General features: G+C 36.0%; 2 protein-coding genes and 1 pseudogene across 3 annotated transcripts in view; 1 reads left to right on the top strand and 2 right to left on the bottom strand.

Annotated features, from left to right (window-relative positions):
* Window positions 1-14,720, top strand: part of LOC120780268 — a 59,191-nt gene extending 44,471 nt beyond the window's left edge. The window contains exons 7-11 of one of the 2 annotated variants that reach the window (XM_040112532.1): window positions 4,282-5,388; window positions 5,444-5,524; window positions 5,616-5,791; window positions 14,151-14,355; window positions 14,408-14,720. In XM_040112532.1, coding sequence (XP_039968466.1) covers window positions 4,282-5,388; window positions 5,444-5,524; window positions 5,616-5,791; window positions 14,151-14,355; window positions 14,408-14,648 — 1,810 coding nt within the window. In that variant the 3' untranslated portion in view covers window positions 14,649-14,720. Of the gene's footprint in view, window positions 1-4,281; window positions 5,389-5,443; window positions 5,525-5,615; window positions 5,792-14,150; window positions 14,356-14,407 lie in introns of those variants that run through there. The other variant, XM_040112534.1, reaches the window with a different exon arrangement.
* LOC120781048 lies at window positions 6,526-6,728 on the bottom strand (annotated as a pseudogene).
* Window positions 14,721-16,120: 1,400 nt separating the features above from the next.
* Window positions 16,121-18,428, bottom strand: LOC120780472 (putative nuclease HARBI1). The gene is made up of 3 exons (XM_040112749.1): window positions 16,765-18,428; window positions 16,600-16,693; window positions 16,121-16,544 (listed from the first exon to the last, which is right to left on the bottom strand). The coding sequence occupies exons 1-3, from the start codon at window positions 16,810-16,812 to the stop codon at window positions 16,246-16,248; spliced, it is 441 nt and encodes a 146-aa protein (XP_039968683.1). The 5' UTR covers window positions 16,813-18,428; the 3' UTR covers window positions 16,121-16,245.
* Window positions 18,429-21,619: the final 3,191 nt, after the last annotated feature.

The following is a 21,619-nucleotide window of genomic DNA, read 5'->3' as shown; positions in this document are numbered from 1 at the left end:
TGATTTATATCGGCTTCTACTAGTTTGTATTATATTATTTCTTAATAACTTCTATTTCTAAGTTGACGAAATCGTTATCTGCATGTGGATATTGGTATTGTTTCGTCCAAACAGGTTCTTTTGTCTCTGTGCTTATAGTCGCTTCTATAGTTGTAGTAAAGGGTCAATTCTCAGTTTGATTATAGTTTTTAGTTATTCCTTTAATTTCTTTTTTATAATCCTTGTCATCGTTCGTATAATTAATTCTATTCTTTTAATTTTTTGCTTATTTGTATACTAAATTTCAGTCGTAATGAAGTGAAATCTATTGTTGCGTTTAACCTTTTTAGTCCAAAAAATCCTATTATCATATCAAAATCCTTAATGTCCTCTAATTCAAAAAATGGTAAGTCGGGACATAATAAATGTATAATGTTTTACTTGTCCTTACTGAGTGTCCGTGTATTGATTTAGTCCATACGGGATCTATTGGTATATTCTTACCTATCTTACATTTGTTTGATATATAATTTTTCGTTGCTCCGGAATCAATCATTATGTTAACTTCTTGTTGAGTTGGACCGTCCTTAAGTGTTAAGCCAGGCCGTCCATTCCTTAGCCTAAAAAGTTACTTGATGTGTCGTCTAATTCTTCCATATGTTTGAATGTTTGTTCTGGTTGATATTCAGGTTATTGATGTGTATTTATTCGTTGTGTTTTTTGTGGTATTATATTTCTGTCTGAATTTGGTGTCTCGGTTGTTGGAAGTTTAAGTCGTTATAGTTTCTTTTTCGATGTAACTATTATTTATATCCGTTTTTAACATTTCCTCTGTATTTTTTTAATAACTTTCTATGTAGTGTTGAAGTATATTGATAATATGAATCTGGGTTTTCTGATGGTTGTTGAGTTAGATTCCTCATGTGTTCTTGGAGTTCGTATAATATAGTTCGATCGTTATAAAATTCCATGACCTTTCTCCTTTCTTCGTCCAATTTTGTGAGTTGATTTTGGAGGAACGACATCGTGGAGTTTTCTGGTGTGTAAAGAGTAGATGCGAAAAGAGTCGAATTCTCGTTTGGCATTGTACGTTTCACCGGTTGATTGATTTTTGAGTTTGTCTTCGTTGATGAAGATTTGAGTAATGTGGCTGTCTTTACGAAGGATTTCAGTGTGAAGGATTCAGATGTTAAGTTGTGCAGTTATATCCATCTAAAGGATTGGTTGAGTCCCCAATTAATTCGCTGTTACGCGAATTGATCAAACAAATATATTCTTTACTCGTGAGTTATGCTCTTTATTCAGTAAATCTACATACTCTCATGACAAATATTCCATACTAAGCTGTGGTTTATATACAAGGTGTGTTCCAAAGTAAACTGAACAAATGGTTTTTTCGGCAAAATCAATTTATTTGATTGAAAATAGTCTTTTGCGCGATCCAAAAGCATGTCGAACGAATTTTTAGCCCGTTTGCCGGTATGGCCGCCAGTACTGGTTTTAGCTGGTACTCTTTTTCTCTCTGTACTCTTTCATGTTGATACGGGTGTTAACTCGCGATATGACATTATTAATTGAGAGTGGGTAAGCACAAAATACAAACGCTAATAGGTGTGTGCTCATTTGTACATACATATATGTTTGAAGAAACAGTGGTTCATAAACTGAAGTTATTATAATTTAAATGTGCAGAAATGTTAGCATGTGAAAACAGTGTCCAAAATTTAAAAAGAAAAATTAATTTATTAAATGTGGAATGGGAAGAAAAGAATTTATGTCAATAAAGCTCTGTCAGCATACAAAATCTGCTATTTAAAAAACATGTTCAGATAAAGAAATACAATATTCAAAGGCTTTATGAAGCGCAACACGAATAATATGATTGGTATACACGTGAATCCCGTACCTATTTTTTTATGAAATTATGACAACATTAAAGCAGAGGTTTGTAAGTTATTAAGTAGTCCCAAATATGCTTTTATCTGTAATATTGTACTTTTAGGAGTGTTCTCCGATTGCACTTAAAATGATAACCACTCATTTTTCGATGGAGATTTCATTAAAGAAGCAGCTGGAATTTTAACCAAAGAACATCTTCAGAAATATTTATTATACTTTTTATTGTTTGTCTAACATTTTATAAATTTATGGTAGTTATAAAGAAACTTAAAATTTTTAGACAATTTTAAAATTGTTACCCACAGTGCTACTACCCATATACACGCGCTGTCATTTGTAAACAAGGAGTGGTAAAATACGTTGCTCTCAATTCCCTCTTCATGTTTGCCCGCGATGATCCCCTCATCTAGCCCTAAAAATGTGCACGCGTGCCCGAACGGTGCAAATGCCACTGAAGGCTAATAATTGGTCTACGCTATTTGGGGGTTATTTTAGACCTTTATTCTGCAATTTAATAATAGTTTGCCTCCATTACTACTAAAACGAGATAAGCGTAGACTTTTGGCGTATGAATTTCTTTAGTGCGGTAACAAAAGTCCCGTTATCTATGGCGTCGCCTGTCTTTCTGGCATGATTAGTAAAGTGAATAATTAAATTAATTTTCAATAATTTTAGATCTGTATGAATGTATATAATCATTTCTTGATGTGTATAAAGTGAGTTTCCCCTGAAAGTGGGTTTTCTCCAAATTGAATGTAATCCGAACCAAAAGTATTGAATTTTGACTCACGCCATACAACGTTTTCTCAAAACGAGTCAGGTTCAGCAATATTGGTTTTTGCAAATGCAAGCCTGGTTTCTTGATTCGTGCAGCGATTTTTACGATCACATTTTGAATCGTTTTCGATGCACGCCTTGTGCTGCATAATATCTGCATTTTTCGTGGTGGTTTCTCTCGAAAATCTCCAGCATATTGATATGTTCCAGTTATTGTCTGCACACTCGATAACGATTTGTTAATAATTTCGTTACCGCTCGTTACCGTATAAATATGAGTCTAAGAAAATTTTCACAGTGTAAAATGGATTTTTATGACACCGCAGCTATCTACAGCAAAAAAGTAATTTAACCTATTGAATACGCAAAAGCGGCAATATTACGATTCTTTTGGCGCCGCGATTTGATGGTACGGATGAATGGAGGAGTTCCTCAGTATTAAAAAATGTGCACACATATACCCTCCTCAGACTCATAGTTTTCGAGATATTTCTATTTAAAGTTAAAAAATTTGTAAAAGTAATGCTCGTTATTTCACTATGTTGAACCCACTTTTCCCCACATTTTTTAATTAATATATATTTAATTACACTGTACATATTCAAATATATCCAAAATTTACACTAATTGTGTATTTTTTAAGAAAATAAATATACTTTAAAAACTATTTTGCACATTCAAACTTTCAAGAGATTTGTATGTTTACATGTATGTTCAGTCAAATAGCAGTGTTGCCATACTTTGTGTCCTGAAAAAATAATCAAAAATTTATTTAACTTTTTAACGATTTTCAACTTAAATAGCATTGACAATATATGTATATATATTTATACTATATATGTAGAAACATCATAATAAATAGAAAAAAGTTATTATAGATTACAAAGTTTTTCAGTATTTCTCTCCTTTTGTTTAATATAGGTTGTCGATCGATGAGGGTTATTTATTTTTGAAGCGCGGCCAAAGGCCCCATGTATAGAAAGTAGTTCGACACAAAAGAACTATGAACACCCCGGTGTTGGTCCGACAATGATTATTTTGTATCCTTATTTATCAAATCACATAAGATACAAAACCATTTGTACTATTTTCTCTATATATGTAAAACAGAAAATTTTTTCAACACACAATGTGTGGCAACACTGGTATTTGTCATATCATGTAAATAAAAATAAAATGAGAGTGAATTGCATATAAAATTGTGGAACTTTAAATACAAATATCTCGTAAACTATAAGTCTGAGAAGGGTATACTATATGTGTATACATTTTTTAATCCAGAGTTCATCCTCTTTCAGATTATACCATCAAATCGCGGCGCCAAAAGAATCGTAATCGTGCCGCAAAAACAAAAGCGTGGAATGTACGTAACTTTTTTTGTTGTAATTGTTATTATTGTTATTATTATTATTATTTTTTGCTTTTTTGACAATATTGAATTCATGAAAGAAGTGAAGGGTTTTACTAAGCCTCATATTAAATCTTAATCGTACCATTGAACATTATGAAAATATTTTTGCGGTTACAGTTTGCTTTAGTTGGATGTTTGAGCAATTTGTGTACGTAAACTTTTTTGCTCACTGCGTACAGCAATTATTGAAGAAACATTATCCTTTTTTTTTTTAGAAAAACGGATAAGTCAACCAATTGCAATACATCTTTAAAAGATATCTCATTAAAGGAAGATACTCTAAGACAAGCACAAATGAAAATTGAAGCTTCTGAAGGTCTTAAAGTTCAGAATGAAACGAGTCCCCGCATATATACCTTCCAGTCTCGTTTTCCTATTACCTCCAATTGCAGTATAAAGGAGCGAAAATCAAATTCAGTTAACTCGGCAGTCACAAGCAAAGGAGTTGATTCTACAATGATAGATGTTTCTTTAGATACAATTCAACTTCCCAGGAAAGCGGCAACAAAACTCGACAGTCAGAATTCAATTTTGAAAGTCCCATTTCCTTCCATAACATCAGATCGCCTTGTAATTGAAAATGAAAGTTTTAAGAACGTTAAGTCCGTATTTGAAAACAACCCAATTACTATATCGGATGTATCTGTATATTATTTAGCCCAACAGAAGTCGTATGTTATTAATGGACTTGAAGAAGACATTAGAAATGAATACTTAACAGACTCAAACAAAACAGCTGTTTTTAATAAACAATTCATTAACTTAGAGCGGGAAAATTCTTCTTTATGTATTTCCGAAATTGACGATATTGAAAAAACTCGTTTAAGTCTCGTTGAAACGTTTGCTTCTGAAAATGTTGAAGATTGCGAAAAAAATGAGCGCTCCGACAACCAACCCATTGAAGAGTTGATAGTAGAACATAATTGTGTCACTAATCGACATATACCTATGGAAAAAAGTTCTCTATTACTAAAAGAAAAAGATGCTCAAATAAATACAGTTAGGAATAAAAATCGCGTAATAATTTGTCGTCGATGTAAGCATAACCAGGAATCGTTTTCCTCTGGAAGTATGTCAATAACTAGTGAGTCATTTGCATTGCCACCATCGCCGCCATCACCCTCTCTTGGTTTGGAACATTTAATGAGATTCCGCAATCTTCCAAAATTGAAAAATGTCCATGAATATTGGCGAAGAAGGTCGTTGGAAAAAAATGGTTCAAATTTATCGCTTTCGCTGGGCTTAACCTTTGACTCAGATTGTAAAAAAACTTCGGTTTCTTTTAATGAAATCCTACATAAAGATAATTACGTATTTAAAAAGTAAGATTTGTGACGAAATATCATGTTTAATATTTTTAAATATATACATTTTTAGAATAGAGAAACAGATCAATGAACTGCAGCTTGAAGCATTAAGAACTGACATTGCTTTTAAGAATCTGAATAGAGTGATCAGGTAAAAACTAAATTTTTTATACTTGTATAGCGTACTTATGTATAAAATTGTTTTCTTAAATATATCTATGTACTATTGTTAATATTTGCAGCGAAACATTCCCGAATTGGGTGTTTAACTATCAAACGAGAGCAAGGAATATAATTACACTTGTTCATAAAAAAATTGTTTCTTTTTCTATCGAAATTATTTACTCCGACGACGTACAGCTTGGAAATTATATTTCAATACAAGACGTTTGTTTACGTAGCGGTCGAGTGTCATCAAGTAAGTAAATCTTTTATATGCAAATTAATGTTTATGGGCAAAATAAAAAACATCAAAGTTTGGAGGGGGTTTGTAGTTTAAGAAGAAACAAAAATTTAACAAACCTTTAAGAGGGTTAACATACATATCTTATAAACCTATATCAAATAAACATGCTGTGAATATGTCTTTTCGTACCCGTACCCGGAAATTATGGTTTAAATTCCCCGGGTAAATGATATTAAAAACAAGGTGCGTGGAGTCCCTACGCGCGGATGAAGTTATACTTCTTAGTGATATTCCAAGAAATGCATATCATTTTGTATGAAAGAAAACTAGAAAAGTTAAATTCACATTTTATAAATTTATTATAATTTATTATCTCCCCGAGCATGCCTTTGCCAACAAGTCGTCTTTTCGCGACGATGGCAAAGGCTAAAAATCATAAATTGCACAACTTTCTGGTGCTTCTCGCAATGTATTCACGATCATACGTATACATACATACATATTTACGCATGTTTGTAGGCGAAGCTGCTACAGCGGCAAGGGGTGACAATCGGCGGCCATTACTTTACTTATGCCATAGAAATTCTATTGCTACGAATATGGAAATGACAACGAAATAATGCAAATATGCATATTTCTAAAGTCCATTAATTTCTAATTTCTTTGAAGAAATGAGAAGTATAGTCTTAACTTTTCAACGGCCAACGCAGAGCATTTCAACCAAAAGGAATTCATTCATTAAAATCACCACTCAGAAGTCGTTTTATCCATTGTAAGCGAACGATTTTCGAAGAAACATCATTTCTAATATGCCACAAGACAAAATTAGAAATGAACTTCTTAAACCTCACGCTGTCAGATAAAACGATATACCTCGTCATCGCGGGTCGATTTCCAAAAAATGTAAATGAAGACTAACTACAAAAATAATCATGTAAAGTATAGCCTTAATTTTTTAACGGCCAATGCAGGGTATTTCAATAAAAGCTCGCATAAAATAGTTGAGAATTCGCAGAAATGAAAGGCAAAGGAAAGAAAAAGGAGTATAACTTCAATAATGAACAAGCATACAAACATACATACATATGCGCAGCAGCAGCAAGGAAAGAGGTAACAATCGGCGATCCATTGTATATTTCTTTCATGCATAACCAAACCATAATTAGGACAACGCAATTCAAGTGTCAATGGTGGTGTTGGTGGTATGCGCTTCAAAAGTGAGGACGAGCACGTAGGTTCGAATCCCAACAGAATTTATTTTTAATTGAATATGTCACTAACCAAAAATTGAAACATTGTTCTACAAAAACAACAACAGCATAAGCATGGCAACATTGTGTTGTTGGTAGAAAAGCCGAGCTGTGCCGAAAGAAACGAACAAGCGATCGCCGATTGTCACCGTTTCGCTTGCTGCTCGAACATCTTCGCAGACAAGATTGCGTAGATTCATATTGAGCAAGGTTGCGCAACCTGAATCTATCGCAACCTTTTCCGAACACGTATAAGAAGTATAACTTTAAAAAAATGTGTTTTTTGCTAAGTTTGTACGACTGTCTTTAATTACTATGACAGTTTTTATAGAGCAGCTGCCGGTCGGTACACCTCAATAGTGCGTTGCGATTTTTACAATAGATAAAAATATCGTATAAAGATTTTTTCTAAAATTTTGTATTTTTAACCAAATTTCGTGTGTGGAATGGTTGGTAAAGGCTTGCGGTTATTCAGTGTTATCAGAAACACAAGCCTACAAGTGGTACAAAGCCTTCAAAGACGATCAATAGATCAGACATGCCTCGTTCTGGACGACCTTCGACCTCTTCAACTGTTGAAAATATTGGAAAAGTGCACCATGAAATTCGTCAGGCAAGTGTTAGAGAGCTCTACATCTCTCGCTAGCACCTTCGAATGAGTTTGGTGGATATTTTGAGTATGAAACGCGTTATTGCTCGATTCGTCTCGATAAAGCAGATTTTTTCTTTCAAAAAGAGTACCGTAAACAGGTCTCTTTGGATATTATTGGTCGTGCAAACAAGTCAACAATAATCGAAATAGAAGGAAAAACGAGCCGAAACAAAAAAAAAAAACAAGCCAAAACCGCTCAAAAATCAAGTTGATGCTCATGGTTTTTTTAAATATTCGTAATATGTTACATCATTAAGTTGTTCCGGAGCGACAGACGGTCAATAAGGAGTTCTATGTGGTCATGAGAAGAAAAATTCATGGGTTTTACAGGATGATAATGCACCATCGCATAGAACCACGAATGTGATGGAATTTAATGCATAAACAAAATGAATACCTTCGATCAATTACCGTATTCACCAGATTTGACTCCGTGTGATTTTTTTACTTCCCCAAACTGGAACCCGTTTTCAGTCAATCGAAGAGATATAACAAAATTCGCCGAAAGAGCTGAAGGCCATCCCAAAAAATGCTTTTGAAAAGTGTTTCGAGGACTGGAAAAATCGTTGGATATAAGTGTATTATTTCTGATGGGGATACTTTGAAGGCGACAAAATGAATATTAATGAATAATTAAATAATTTGCGTTTTATTTACAATTTCCGGGTACTTTTTTGTCACAATATATAACACTTATGTACATAGGTGGTCTGTTGAAAACTATTAAAGGTGTGATAACTCACCAAATATGTCAGAAGAATTTAATTTCCGAGCCAAGATGGTATGGAAGAGTTTCATAAAAATCGATATAAACTTTGTACAATGAATGTGGATAAATCCTAATATAAGCAAACGTTAATATATGAAACGGATTAAAAGCACTTGTAACATTCGTCCTGTGTAGCAGATTGTTCCAAAAGGTGCCAATGCTGAGCATATGACAGATGCAATCGTATTCAGTTTGCAAAACGACACACTATTTGGGGTGGATATGAAAAAAAATGGTCTAAATCCTTCAAACGCCGTGGCGAAAACTTATAGAAAATCGTTAAGGGGAAGATTGGGCCTGTTCAACCAGAAAATAAGGCGGAACTAAGAAAAGAATCAAAAGATCTGCTATTCTGCTCCACATAGTTTTTGCCGTATCTAATTCGGTCTATGTTTAGAAGATGTGCATCTGTATTAAACTTTAAAGGGAACTTTAAAATTACTCCATTTTATTTGTCCTCTGAATTTTGTAATTTGTATTTTACTTTTGTTTTTGCAATATTTAAATCAAATTCATATTTTTATTAAAAATAAAATAAATAGTAATATGATTGATTCTATAACCTGAAGCACCAATAACGATATCGGAGTTAAACTTTGCTCATGTTGTGCAATAAATGTATATCACCTCGTATCTAGAAATGATCGAAATCGAACCATATTTTTCAAGCCCCCATATACCGAATGTGTAAACCTGGCTGACTATGGCTGACTTTTTCATTTTTTGTTTCCTATAAATGTAACTCAACAGTTTCCGAGTTGTAGTTTTTTCGTATATCATAATATTTAAATATTGAACTATACTTTGCTTTATATATAGTGTTCTAATAAAGCCTTCGTACAGCACCTAATAAAAAGTTCTTCGATAAAAATCAGTAACATACTTCAATGTTTTTTTTTTAATTTTAATGCGTATTTGTTTATGACATATTTCATTTTATACTAAATGAAAAATAAATAAAATGCATTACATTGTTTCACAGCTATACATAAAAATTGGAACAATTTCACTATTTATACTCCAATAAAGTGTTCGTGCATTATATCTTTTTTTAAATTTTTTTTTACTAATCCAAACGGGGTTATATCACCGAAATAACAGCTCTTAAACCGGCTGTTCTGGGAATTTTATAAATATATCTAAATGTGTATGCTTTTAATATTTTGTGGAGTAACCCGTGTTTTTAATGACGGCTTTAAGGCACTGTAGGTTATTTTTAAATAATTGACTTTCATGCCTTTGGAAAACATACTTAAAAGTCACAAAATTAAAAAGTACAGTCTTCTGATTTAATTCGGTTGTTTATTTTCACTGTCATTGTATACAGAGTGGCCGAACTTTATTGGCATATTTCAAAGAATAGTATACGAAGATACAGAATTGTCAATCTTGCTGCACTGGATACTATTCAATAACTTGAAATGCGTAACGAAAACTACGCAATTGCTATGAATTACTTAGATTCAATAATCGACGTTTGATTATTTAGGTACACATTCAAGAGCTAAATCGGGGGAGTTGTGGTCGCAAGTAGACAAATTAGTATCGCATGTTCGAGCCTTGCATTCGTTAGGTACGTTCGAACAAATTGCCGATTGCTTGCTTCAGTACATCGCTGCACAGAAATTGGATCCTGAAACACATGCATTGAGGGAAGAAAAGGTTTCGATTGAGGAATCGTCCGCGTGGACAGCCATGGCTACGTTCTTCGTTGGCACTAAAAGCGATCTCAGCATATGAGGTTAAATCGCTTTTAGTATAGGAGTGCATAGGAAGGCTGAACCGCCTATCAGTGGGTACACCTAATCTGGGTGCCGGGACATAAAGGGGTAGCCGGAAATAAGCTAGCCGACGAACTAGCTCGCTCTACGGTAGCGTCCAAGATGATGGAACACTGCATTGCGGTGGGGTCCCACACTCTTGAGGAGCTGCTCCGCACGGATGAAAGAGTGAAAAGAGAACAGCACTGGCAGCAGGCAGCAGGAATGCGCCATGCCAAGCAGGAAGCACTTGTCCAACATGGACATAGTCTCTTGCGCAAACTGCCGGTTCTGCGGCTTGAAACAGGAGCCAGCACACCTGATTCTGGATTGTCCAGCAATTTGCAGAAGCAGGCTTAAGGCCCTGGGTTCCATCTACATGGACAGAGATCATATCACCTCAGTAGCGCCCAGCAGGCTCCTGGAATTATTCACGATGCTGGACTTTGGTGACAATATGTGATATAGGAGAGGGCATAATAGACCCTAGGTCGCAGTGCAATACCTCAGTATTAAATATCCATCTATATACGTTCTTGCAGAGGAGACGTCAAACATTAGAAAAAGTGACTCATACTATGAAGATGAGCAATACAAAGTATTCTAAAACTACTACAAAAAGTTGTGCGATTTGTCAAAAACATGTGTGCTACTTGCAACTTCTATTGTTTTCGTTCGCAACAGTGTCGGATCGGCAATAGCATGTGGCGCGATTCTCGACTTTGTTTCTCAACTCAACTTTATGGTGACAGATTAGCAATTACAAATTAAAAAAATCTAAATCGTCTTTAGCAGTCTCCGGTATCGGAATTTATGGTTAATTCTAGCGTTAACATTTCAATTCATTTTGTACATAGTAGCTTCAGTGCAAACTTAGAATCTGCCGTAACTCCAACAATCACCGATTATCAGCAGAATTATCCACTTGAAATCAGTGATTTGGATATTCCCGTGAATATCAACCTTGCTGATCGCATCAGGTGGGCAAAGCACGAAGACTATCATAGTATACAACAATAATAACAATCCCGCTTGAGTGTGACACAGATCATCGAATATTCGTTTCGCTCTAAAGTCCTGTATTAGCCTTCTTGGTGATTCCTCCGAACAAGCGTTACGACGGTATCTAACTCTCGAGTGGCGTCTCGAACGTAATAATAAAATTACAATGCGTATCGCTTATGAGGGAAAAGCTCGAACTTCAACATATGTCTCCCGTATCGAAGCCAAAGCCATCGGTGCCCACATATTTTCTCCCACATCATTACGTGTTCAAAAATGATAGCACAACAACAAAGCTTACGGTCGTATTCGACGGGTCAGCACCGACCACAACTGGTTATTCATTGAGCTATACATTGATGGCAAGTCCAACGATTCAAGCAAAGTTAGCCGACACTCTTCTTCATTTTAGTGCTAATTCAGTCGCCCTAACAGAAGACATTTGCAAAATGAATCGGTGCAGCCGAGTCACCGCTCCTGATAATTACTTGCAGTGCATACTTTAGAGAGACGATCCAAAGGATGCCAAAAATATTCAAACTCCATGCGATAACGTATGGGACAAAGTCTGCACCATTTTTAGCTATTCGCACCATGTATCAAGTTGCGTCCGATGAAGCATTTTTTTTACCCTATTGGCTCCAAAATAGTTCAACGCGATTTTTATCGACGACTTAATCACCGATGTTCACATCATTGAAGAAGTAAAAGAAATAAAATTCGAAAATTGTGTTCAAAAATTATAAAAAAAATATTTAAATATGTACGTGAATTTGTTTGTATTAAAGTAAATAAACCAGAAGTAATTAGCAATGTGCCGGATACAGATAGGAAGAAATTAATGAAATTCGATGATGGAAGTGTTTTGATAAAGACGCTTGGATTTCAATGGAATCCCGATGCTAATATTTTCATATTTTCGTTTATTTCTCGGTTATAGCTCAACTTTATGATCCATTGGGATTAATTAGACCCGTAGTGTGCAAGGCAAAACATTCTTTCAGAGACTGTGGGAGGAGAAGATCGATCGACGAAAGTCTACCAATGACTTATCAAACAGCGTAGCGTGGCTTCAACTTTACGATGAATTTAGAGTATAGAACTTTTCCACGATATGTTGACTAATCAAATTCTAGTTTGGAGTTACATGGATTTTGCGATGGCGCCTGTCAGCTTACGGCACCTGCACCTACGTTGTGTCTCGTATAGATGGGCATGCATATTCCACGTTGCTTTGTTCGAAAGGGTCGCCCCATTAAAAGCGGTTCTTAAACCAAAGTTATTTGCAGCTACGCTTCTGGCTCAAGTAATTCAGTCTATATACAATTTACGAATATTTAACTGTCGGTTCTTTTGTTGGTCGGATTCTACCACGGTTTTGTCATGGATCAAGGAGCAGCCTTCATATTTTAATATTTTTGTCGCCAATCGTATTACAAGTATACAACATTTAACAAATAGCATGGAGTGGCGGTATGTACCAACACATCTGACATACATGACATGCATCGAGAGATGCATCGCCCATAGAGTTATCAAACTCTTCACTTTGGAAATTTGGGCCCCCATTTCTGCTTGATTCGAAAATAAATTGGTCTAAATGTAAGTATTCGCATTGGAAATTTACCTGAACAGTGGAGAAATGCATTACTTTCGTCAACTTCAGTAACTCATATTTCGTGTCATTGTAAATATATAAACTCTCACAGTAATGCAGGGCATATATGGTTACGTACACAGTTTCATCAAAACACATATTAAACAATGAACATGGTATTTACCTCGCATGGTGCAAAGAGTGAATTTTTCTTCTGAATACAAGGATCTTAAAAGTTCTCTGCCAAAAAGTACTTCGAGCAAAATAGCGTTCTTGTCACCATTGTTAACTCATTTGGAATTATCTGAGTAGGTGTCGTTTAGAAAATGCATTATTGGATTTCCTTTCACGATATTCAATCATTCTACTCAAGGGACATTCCTGATCAGAATTTATTATAACACATTTTCAACATCAAAATCTACATGCCGGACCTCAAGCATTACTCACTGCAATACGACAGCGCTAAGTGCCCCTGGCAGACAAAAATGTGGTGAGTCGCATAGTGAACAAGTGCCGGCAATGTTTCAGACTAAGGCCCAAGATTTGGGGACAGATTATGGGAAATTTACTAGAAAACCACGTCCGTCAAAGTCGGCCCTTTCTAATCATCGGAGTTGACTATTGTGGACCGTTCTACTACCAATCTGAAATAAGAGAAGCAGATCATCAAAGAAATATTACATAAGTCTCTTCATATGTTTTACTTCGACGGCGGTTCATACGGAAGTTGTAAGGGATCCATCAAGTCAATCCTTTGTAGCAGCATTGCGTCGTTTTTATTGTATTCGTGGAAAACCAAAAATCATTAGGTCTGATTACGCAACAAACTTTGTTGGAGCAAAAAATGAAATGTCAGAATTACAGCAACAATTTCTTAAACAGCAACATCTTGAAGCAGTTTATCGGCAGTGTCTTGTAGAAGGGATTGACCTCGGTCTCCTCATTACGGAGGCCTTTGGGAGGCCTCAATTAATGTAACGAGATTCCATTTCTAGCGAATTGTTCTATGTTCAGAGCGCCACCTGATAATTAAGTGGCATCACTTACTACTTTTTGTAAATTTTGGCACACTGCAATCCTGTCATACATTAGATGTAACAATTGCTTAAATAAATTACATTCGCTTTTATAACGTGAACAAAACAACACAAATTCGGCCTTTTTGTTCTATTTTAATTTTCATCGCTATGCGTTCGAGCGCAAAAATTCTTGCATGACGGCACACTGGTTTGGGTTTGTTTTATTTGCAAAAAGTTATTTGTTTTCTGATTATTTTAATGCATTATTTATGTATATGCATATGGTTTCTTAGATGTATAATATTAATTTTTGTTGCAGAATTTTGGAAGCCGATTGATCACATCTTAGATTTCAATCTCAAGATTAATTTGCCAGTTGATTTAAAATTGCTTTCACATGCTTATAATAATGAAGATCCTATACTTAAGCTATTGCAACACATGGATGAAGTTTGCACTAACATACTTGGAGATGCTCGCAGCCTGTGGATACTAGTTTGCAGAGAGGAAGCTTCTTTGATTAGGTATTTCTAAACATTTTATTTTGTTAAATATAATAACTTGGTATTTTTTCAGATACTCAAATCGAGTGATTGTGCGAAAGTTTACACGCGCGTTTGAAGGAATCAGAGATAATAATCCGTTACTTAAAAAAATTGAGTTCCAGATAGAAATAAATAATATTCGAACTTTGTCAGTTAAAGATATTATATCTCCCCCGCTTTATGCATTTTCTGATGAGTTACAATTTTTACCCAGTGGTATAGATTTTCTCAAAGAATTTCTAATGTCTCCCTGCCGATATTTAAAACAGTAATTAGTTTTAATTTTCCAACAATGATTCTATAACACTAATTAATTTATAATTATTTGATATACACATTTTATAAGAGAAAAATATTATTTTAACTCAAAATCTATACGACATTGACTTTTTTCCTTATTCTCTCTACGCCCTATGTCTGACGATGTTGTTGTTGTTCTAACGAGTACCTAGTCCCCGTTAGAAAGGTAAGGGTTAGCCAAGTTGTTGTCGACGTCATCTAACGGAAGGCCCAAAAAACGTGATGTGTTGACGGGGTCAGACCAAAGGGAGAGGTGTACTAAATAAGTTGGATTGGTGTGGCATGCAAAGAGGTGGCCAGTGTCATGCGGAGGCAGTGCACGCAGGACATATATTGGATATGTCGGCTCATCTATTCTGGAGAAGTCGGAGTTTAACCTGCTACAGTATCCAGAACAAAGCTGCGCAAGGGTTACTCTCGTTTCTCGTGGCAACTCGAGCTTTTAGTCTGCGATGGGTGGTGGTTTGACTCCGAGTACGCCATTCACTGGAAGGGAGTCGGTGAAGGTGTTCATGGCTCCGCTGAGAATGGCGTTCAGTCCTTGTCGAAGGTTTGTTGCGTCTGAAGTCTGGTGTGCGTACTGTCTAATGTCTTCAACGTACTTGAGGAATGACGTCTTGATGTTCCTAGGAGGCGGTTCCACTCCAAGCTGGTGACTGCAGGGGTGATTTCGGCGAAAGCATCTCAGCAGGAACTGCTTGGAGAGGAGTTCATTATGTTCCTTAACTGGGAGCATACGGGCCCCACTATGTAGGTGTTCTATAGGAGACATCCTGTCGTAGTCCGGAGTGCAGTGTTCAAGTCTGAAGATTCTTCGTCTGCGTTTCACTGCATCTACGCGACCATATTGGTGCGGCGTATTGAGGATTGGCCGGTCGACTGCCTTGTAAGTTGGCAACAACGTTTTATTTGTCCTTTCCACATGTGCTGCCGGCTAGCGACTTGATAATATTTTCTCGGCTCTGTACTTTGGCAATAATCGCGGTTGTACAAGGAGTGAAGGAGCATAGACCGTCAAAAGATACATCTAAAATCTTAGGATTATATACAGTCGGAATCTTGACGCTATCGACTGCAATATTAAGGTCTGTACTCCTTCATCCATTGTAAATATGGTCGCAGTGGATTTGGTGAGGGATATTGTTGAATTCCGTGCAGAGAAAATATGAGAAAGGTCGGAGAGATATCCGTTTACTTTTGAACACATGTCATCGATTCCATACCCAACCAGAAGAATTCAGTTGAGGAGGGCGAACGATTGCATGGAGTAGGAAAGGCTGCAACTCCATTCAACTCAGCAAATAAAAAAACATTGGACAGTAGGAGAAAACTTTGCATAAATCATATACTCTTCGAAAAGAAGCTTTGGACTTGAAAGAAAGGAAAATGAAGATCTATGAAAGAAAGACAAGCGATGCGCATGAACTCCATGCGCTTAAAATTGAGGTTCAGCTCCCCAAAATTGCCAGATTAAAATCTTCACAATGATTTTAATTTTTTTTTTAGATTATTTACCGCACGAAGTGATATTCTCTATTATTTTATAAATAAGACTGAATAAATTATTCATTATAAAGAATAAATGAAGTGTAATATCTTAATTATTTTGAGGGAAGCCATAATATTTTTGCGAATTATTTCGAGCCAAATATTGTGCAATGCGTAACAAGCATTAACAATTTGCGTAGCCTTTTCAGGTGTGTTATGTAAACCAAGATCGAAATCTACTTCTTCGAGTACAACAATTGTGTGCTCTACAATATTCCGGGCCTTTGAGAGTACAGTGTTGTAGTGTGCTTGTGGTGGAAAAGCTGCCGCCAAGCGAAAAGGCATCAATAAAAATTTGTGCAGAGGATAGCCAGCATCGCCTAAGAAATTACATTGCTCCAATTATTTTGCAATAAACACGATAAAAAGTCTTACCCAAGATCAAAATGTCATAACTAACATTGTAAACGAATGAGTCATGATTTGCACCTGTATGCCTATCATCCTCAGTCATTTGAATTTTAATCCACTGGGCAAAAATACGTTGTTCAATTATATTTAGAACTTTATTAACTAAAGATATCGTAGGAGATTCCAAACCTGTTGGCCCAGATGGAATAAACTTGCTGATGCTAAAACACTTTCCATAGCTCTAAGGCAGTTAGCTTCCTAACCAAGATCCTCTACCTGTCGCTGATCACTCTTCAGATATAGTAGGAGATCCCACCATAGTACGACCATCACCCATCGTATTACGGGATGAAAATATTTTTTATATAAAATTTGTTAAATTAAAATATTAATTTCGAGGAGGTTGCCTGGAAATTGTGATGCTAAGTGTAAATAATTAATAATTAAAAAAAGATTTTTTTTTTAACATTACACCCACTCTCTTACGCAATAAGCAGTAGACTAATCGAAAGCATATAGCTTGTAGAATATGCAAACACTGGGTTGCCTTCTTTTTCCCGGTGCAATTATTGGGTTGCCAGGTACATACAGGTAACTTAAAAATAGTGATTTGCACCTATCGACTTACGCGATAAACCTTATACCAAAATAAAGATAATTTTATTGCGAGTATAATGATATAAGGTTGCCTGCGAAAAATTGGTGCTGAATCCCGGTTGTCGAGTATTAAAAAACGAAATATTCGTGCGGCTGAATACGTGCGAAAGATACGTCCGAGGAACGTATTCTGTGCCATTTGTTATAAATACAATAACATAGTGATTAAAAATTATTCAAAATCTGATTCATCCAAAGAAAAACTGGCATCTTCAAGTTCTGAACATTCGTCGTCACTATTTTCTTTTTCTGTCATTTCAGCAATATCTTGTACTGTTAAAGGCGTTTGGTCCCCAATGAATCCTGTTGGTTTTAGATAATCATCAACAAACCAAAAGCAGGTTTCAGGCTGTAGTTTAACACATTCAGGATCCGTTGCATGAAGCCACATAGAATTCACAAAAATTGTTCTTAAAGTTTTTTGTTTAAGTGATATCCAGCACGGTGGTATAGTATTTGAGTCAAAACTTTTAATTTTTTTTAAAGAATTTTTCGTTGTCTTCTTTTGAAGAATAACTTTTCACAAAATTTCGATATTACGCTTCATTCACCCTATTGCAGTTTTTTATACCATACATATTAGCTGTGAACTCTTGAGCTGTGTCCATTTTTTCGTTGATAAAAACACCAGCTTCATCTGTCAATGATGAAAAAACTGTCTGATACTTTTCGTTTTTGGAAAATAATTTATATACATGGTTTCACTTTTCCTTTATTGTAGAATGCAGCCGTATAATCACATCCTGTAAATGCATGGAAAGCTGGAATACTTAGGCATAACTTGTAATGTAAAAGTGCAATTAATGCACTCCAAATGTTGATAATTTTTATTTTTTGTCGCTGAATTGGCTAGGCAAATTTCAGAATGCTGAATTTTGTGAATATTTCCCAGCAAAATAACCAGAACATCGGTATCAGAGGCATTAATTAAAATTTTCGACTCAGGTGGCGCTTTATATGCATGAAAAATCATCCTCGTATCCGCATCTTCATGATGACACATAATCAACTTCTTCACTTTTTTTATGGAATTTTGTTGGACTTCGTAAGAGAAACACTGGTGGTCAACAGTTAAAAAAATCTTTTTATTTCCGATGATCGCTACCAAATTTTGGTTTTCCCAATACTCAGCTAAAAAATGTACCAAGGCTGTTTTTTTTTTCGACGAAGGAGCGACACACAACTGCAATGCTGCGTCCTTTTCTTTGGCACTGAATACATTCCTCGGACGTATCTTTCGCACGTATTCAGCCGCACGAATATTTCGTTTTTTAATACTCGACAACCGGGATTCAGCACCAATTTTTCGCAGGCAACCTTATATCATTATACTCGCAATAAAATTATCTTTATTTTGGTATAAGGTTTATCGCGTAAGTCGATAGGTGCAAATCACTATTTTTAAGTTACCTGTATGTACCTGGCAACCCAATAATTGCACCGGGAAAAAGAAGGCAACCCAGTGTTTGCATATTCTACAAGCTATATGCTTTCGATTAGTCTACTGCTTATTGCGTAGGAGAGTGGGTGTAATGTTAAAAAAAAAATCTTTTTTTAATTATTAATTATTTACACTTAGCATCACAATTTCCAGGCAACCTCCTCGAAATTAATATTTTAATTTAACAAATTTTATATAAAAAATATTTTCATCCCGTAATACGATGGGTGATGGTCGTGCTATGGTGGGATCTTAGACTAATACCAATGTGTAGAAAGTCGGTAGAGCGATCCCCCTACTGAGATCTAGGAATCTCGCCCAAAAAAACGGAGACTATTGTCCAACAGATCTCCTTTCCCCAGTAGTGAAAATATTTGAGGCTACGACATTCATTAACCATCTGACCACCAGCATGGCTTCTGCAAAGTGCACAAATGATCCTCGTAGCGGTGGACTTGTCAAAAGTCTTTTACACATGCAACCACACAGCGCTACTTGAGGACAGGAAATCGATGCTCTGTCCATGGTTGAAGAGGTGTACTATAAACTACATAAGTGGATGGTGGTAAAAACTACGTACGCCGATGATTGCACGATATTGACGTCAGTCAATGTTCAGAGTGCTTTACGTGAGTACCTGCCGGCGACGGTCTAACCTCACGGTGCTTTCTAGAAGCACATAGATCACAACAGTGCGTTGATCAGCGCCCCAAAGTATAAATGCAATTAGCACGTACACTTTGGTTCCAATTGGTTCAGGTGGATAGGGACACCTTAGTTACCTTGGCCGGGTACGAGGCCGACCTAAAACCTCTGCCGTACTTTGGGTCCGGCACTCGGCCGCAATGCGACTGCACATTGGACTGACATTTTTCAATCCTGCCTGCCTTTAGGTTCAAACTGCAGCCACCACGAATCCCCAACGGGCCAAACCGAATGAGCAGATTGGAGTAAACTCCAAGGGCTAACTGCTTCTCGTGGTACCAGGTTAAAGTCTCTGGTGACACCTTGTAGCTTTTGCTACTACCAGTTGAGCCCCCAAAACTCAATGACTGGTGACATTTGTCGTTTGAACAATAAATGTCTTATATTAGGAATAAATATAAAACCTATAATATCATTTCAAGCTGAGTATTGTAGCACTATTTCTGACATAGACTATGCTGACATTTTAAGGTAGCATATAATGAAAGATATAGTGCATATGGATTTTAGTCGCCTCTTACGACAGGCATGCCTTACCACGGGTATATTCTTAACCCTACCCGCAGGGGTAATTGACGTCTGGCAGTAAAAAGTGACGGTAGAACGAGATGCTGTTGCAAGGGTTGCCACAAATTCGCGTAGAACGTGATACTTTGAGAAATTTGTAACGCTGCTGTCGTGATTGCCATCTCGAACGCACCCAACCTCTCTTTAGCACCATTATTTGCCTTGACTTGTGATCGATTCAAGTGATTTGGGTGCCTTTTTCAAAATTTTTCTTTTTTTAAAATCGCAAATAACCTTATTGTTACACATTTTATTATTTCGACCGTACTCCAACTAATTACGCAAGAAGTTGTATATAACTTTTGGACTACTGCCAATTTTTTTCTTGAGATTTCAATTACTGTGAACCATGGATAAAGAGATATCCAACTTATTCCAGTGGGAGAGCACTTCAAAATTAGGGTTTTTTATAAAATTTTTCATTATGGCCAGATTGGACAAAATAATTTTTGGGCATTTAAATTAAAACAACTAACATTTAGTACGAAAAAACATATTACTATATAGTGGTTAATTAATATATAGAGAAAGTATTTAAATCTTTTTATGGTATCTTAAAATAACTGACTTTTGACCTTTTGGGTATTAACCCAATAAAAGAATTTAAGTTTGTTAGCTCTCAATCAATAAATGTTTTTAATAATGCTATGATGCTGGAGATTACAACACGTTTCATCAAATACAATGAAATTTCACAAATTCATTCATTGTTTTACATTTTTTATAAGTGGTCTTGAACAATGCAACAAATCCCTCCGTTTACAGATTTGTTTGATAAGATTTCAATATGGCTATTTCTCGTTTCCAATAGTTAACGTCAAAACCTCCTGAACTCGATCAGATCATGTTTGTCGATTAAATATATACAAGTAACAAGAGACGGTATATATTGTATATTCCCTTTTTTTCGGCTCTAATTGTAGGGACCTGTTTAGGCAGCTTCACCTGCAATATCACTGTGTCTTTGAACACATTTCAGGTTTATCGTGAAATCGGCTATTGGATTCACTATTTTTGTTTCTTTTACTATCTTCGATTTTTCGATACTTTAGTGATTTCAAATTCATTTAGCTATCTATGAACATAAATATATTTATTGCTGTATCGACAGAAAAAAGTTGAGGCTTGCATCGCAACATAACTCTACTCTGCTCCCCTCTGTCACACACTATGTGAGATCCAACATCTGATAAATTCCAAGATCCTGCTGGACGCTATTAATGATATGTGATCACCAATCGGATTCATCTTCTAAGCAGCTGCAAGCTTGTCAACCAGTTTATTCCAGGCTATTCCTAGGAACATGATACTGGAGATGAAGTGTACTCCAACGCGATCTGATATGCTGTTTAACCGGGCTGTATCTCCTGCACCAAAAGCGAAGCAATCAAGTAAGCTCAGATCACTTTAAGAGCCGCTTGACTATCGCTGAGTATGGCAATACTTTCATTGCAATCGTTGTGTTAGATTCATTTCTATAGACCGACTTATAGCAAAGACTTCAGCGAAGAAATGTTAAGAAAACGTTCCATATCCATAGGTATGGAAAGGATGATACAATTGCACCAATGCCTTCCGACGTTTTCGAACCATCTGTGGCCTTACTGCCGAAGGTAACCATAAACTTCTTTGTAAAGTTTACCATTTTGGTAATGCTGTCTCACGGGAGAGGAG

This window comes from Bactrocera tryoni, unplaced genomic scaffold (assembly GCF_016617805.1).
Source record: "Bactrocera tryoni isolate S06 unplaced genomic scaffold, CSIRO_BtryS06_freeze2 scaffold_25, whole genome shotgun sequence".
In the NCBI taxonomy this organism is placed as follows: domain Eukaryota; kingdom Metazoa; phylum Arthropoda; class Insecta; order Diptera; family Tephritidae; genus Bactrocera; species Bactrocera tryoni.
This window is presented reverse-complemented; position numbering and strand designations above follow the sequence as displayed.

Bases quoted from the DNA above. Each gene is read 5' to 3' on its own strand.
- LOC120780472 (XM_040112749.1), bottom strand. From the start codon at position 16,812: ATGGAAAGTGTTTTAGCATCAGCAAGTTTATTCCATCTGGGCCAACAG. The intron at 16,694-16,764 runs GTTTGGAATCTC...ATTTTTGCCCAG, and splicing joins TATTCCATCTGGGCCAACAG to TGGATTAAAATTCAAATGAC. The intron at 16,545-16,599 runs GTAAGACTTTTT...GTAATTTCTTAG, and splicing joins TTATGACATTTTGATCTTGG to GCGATGCTGGCTATCCTCTG.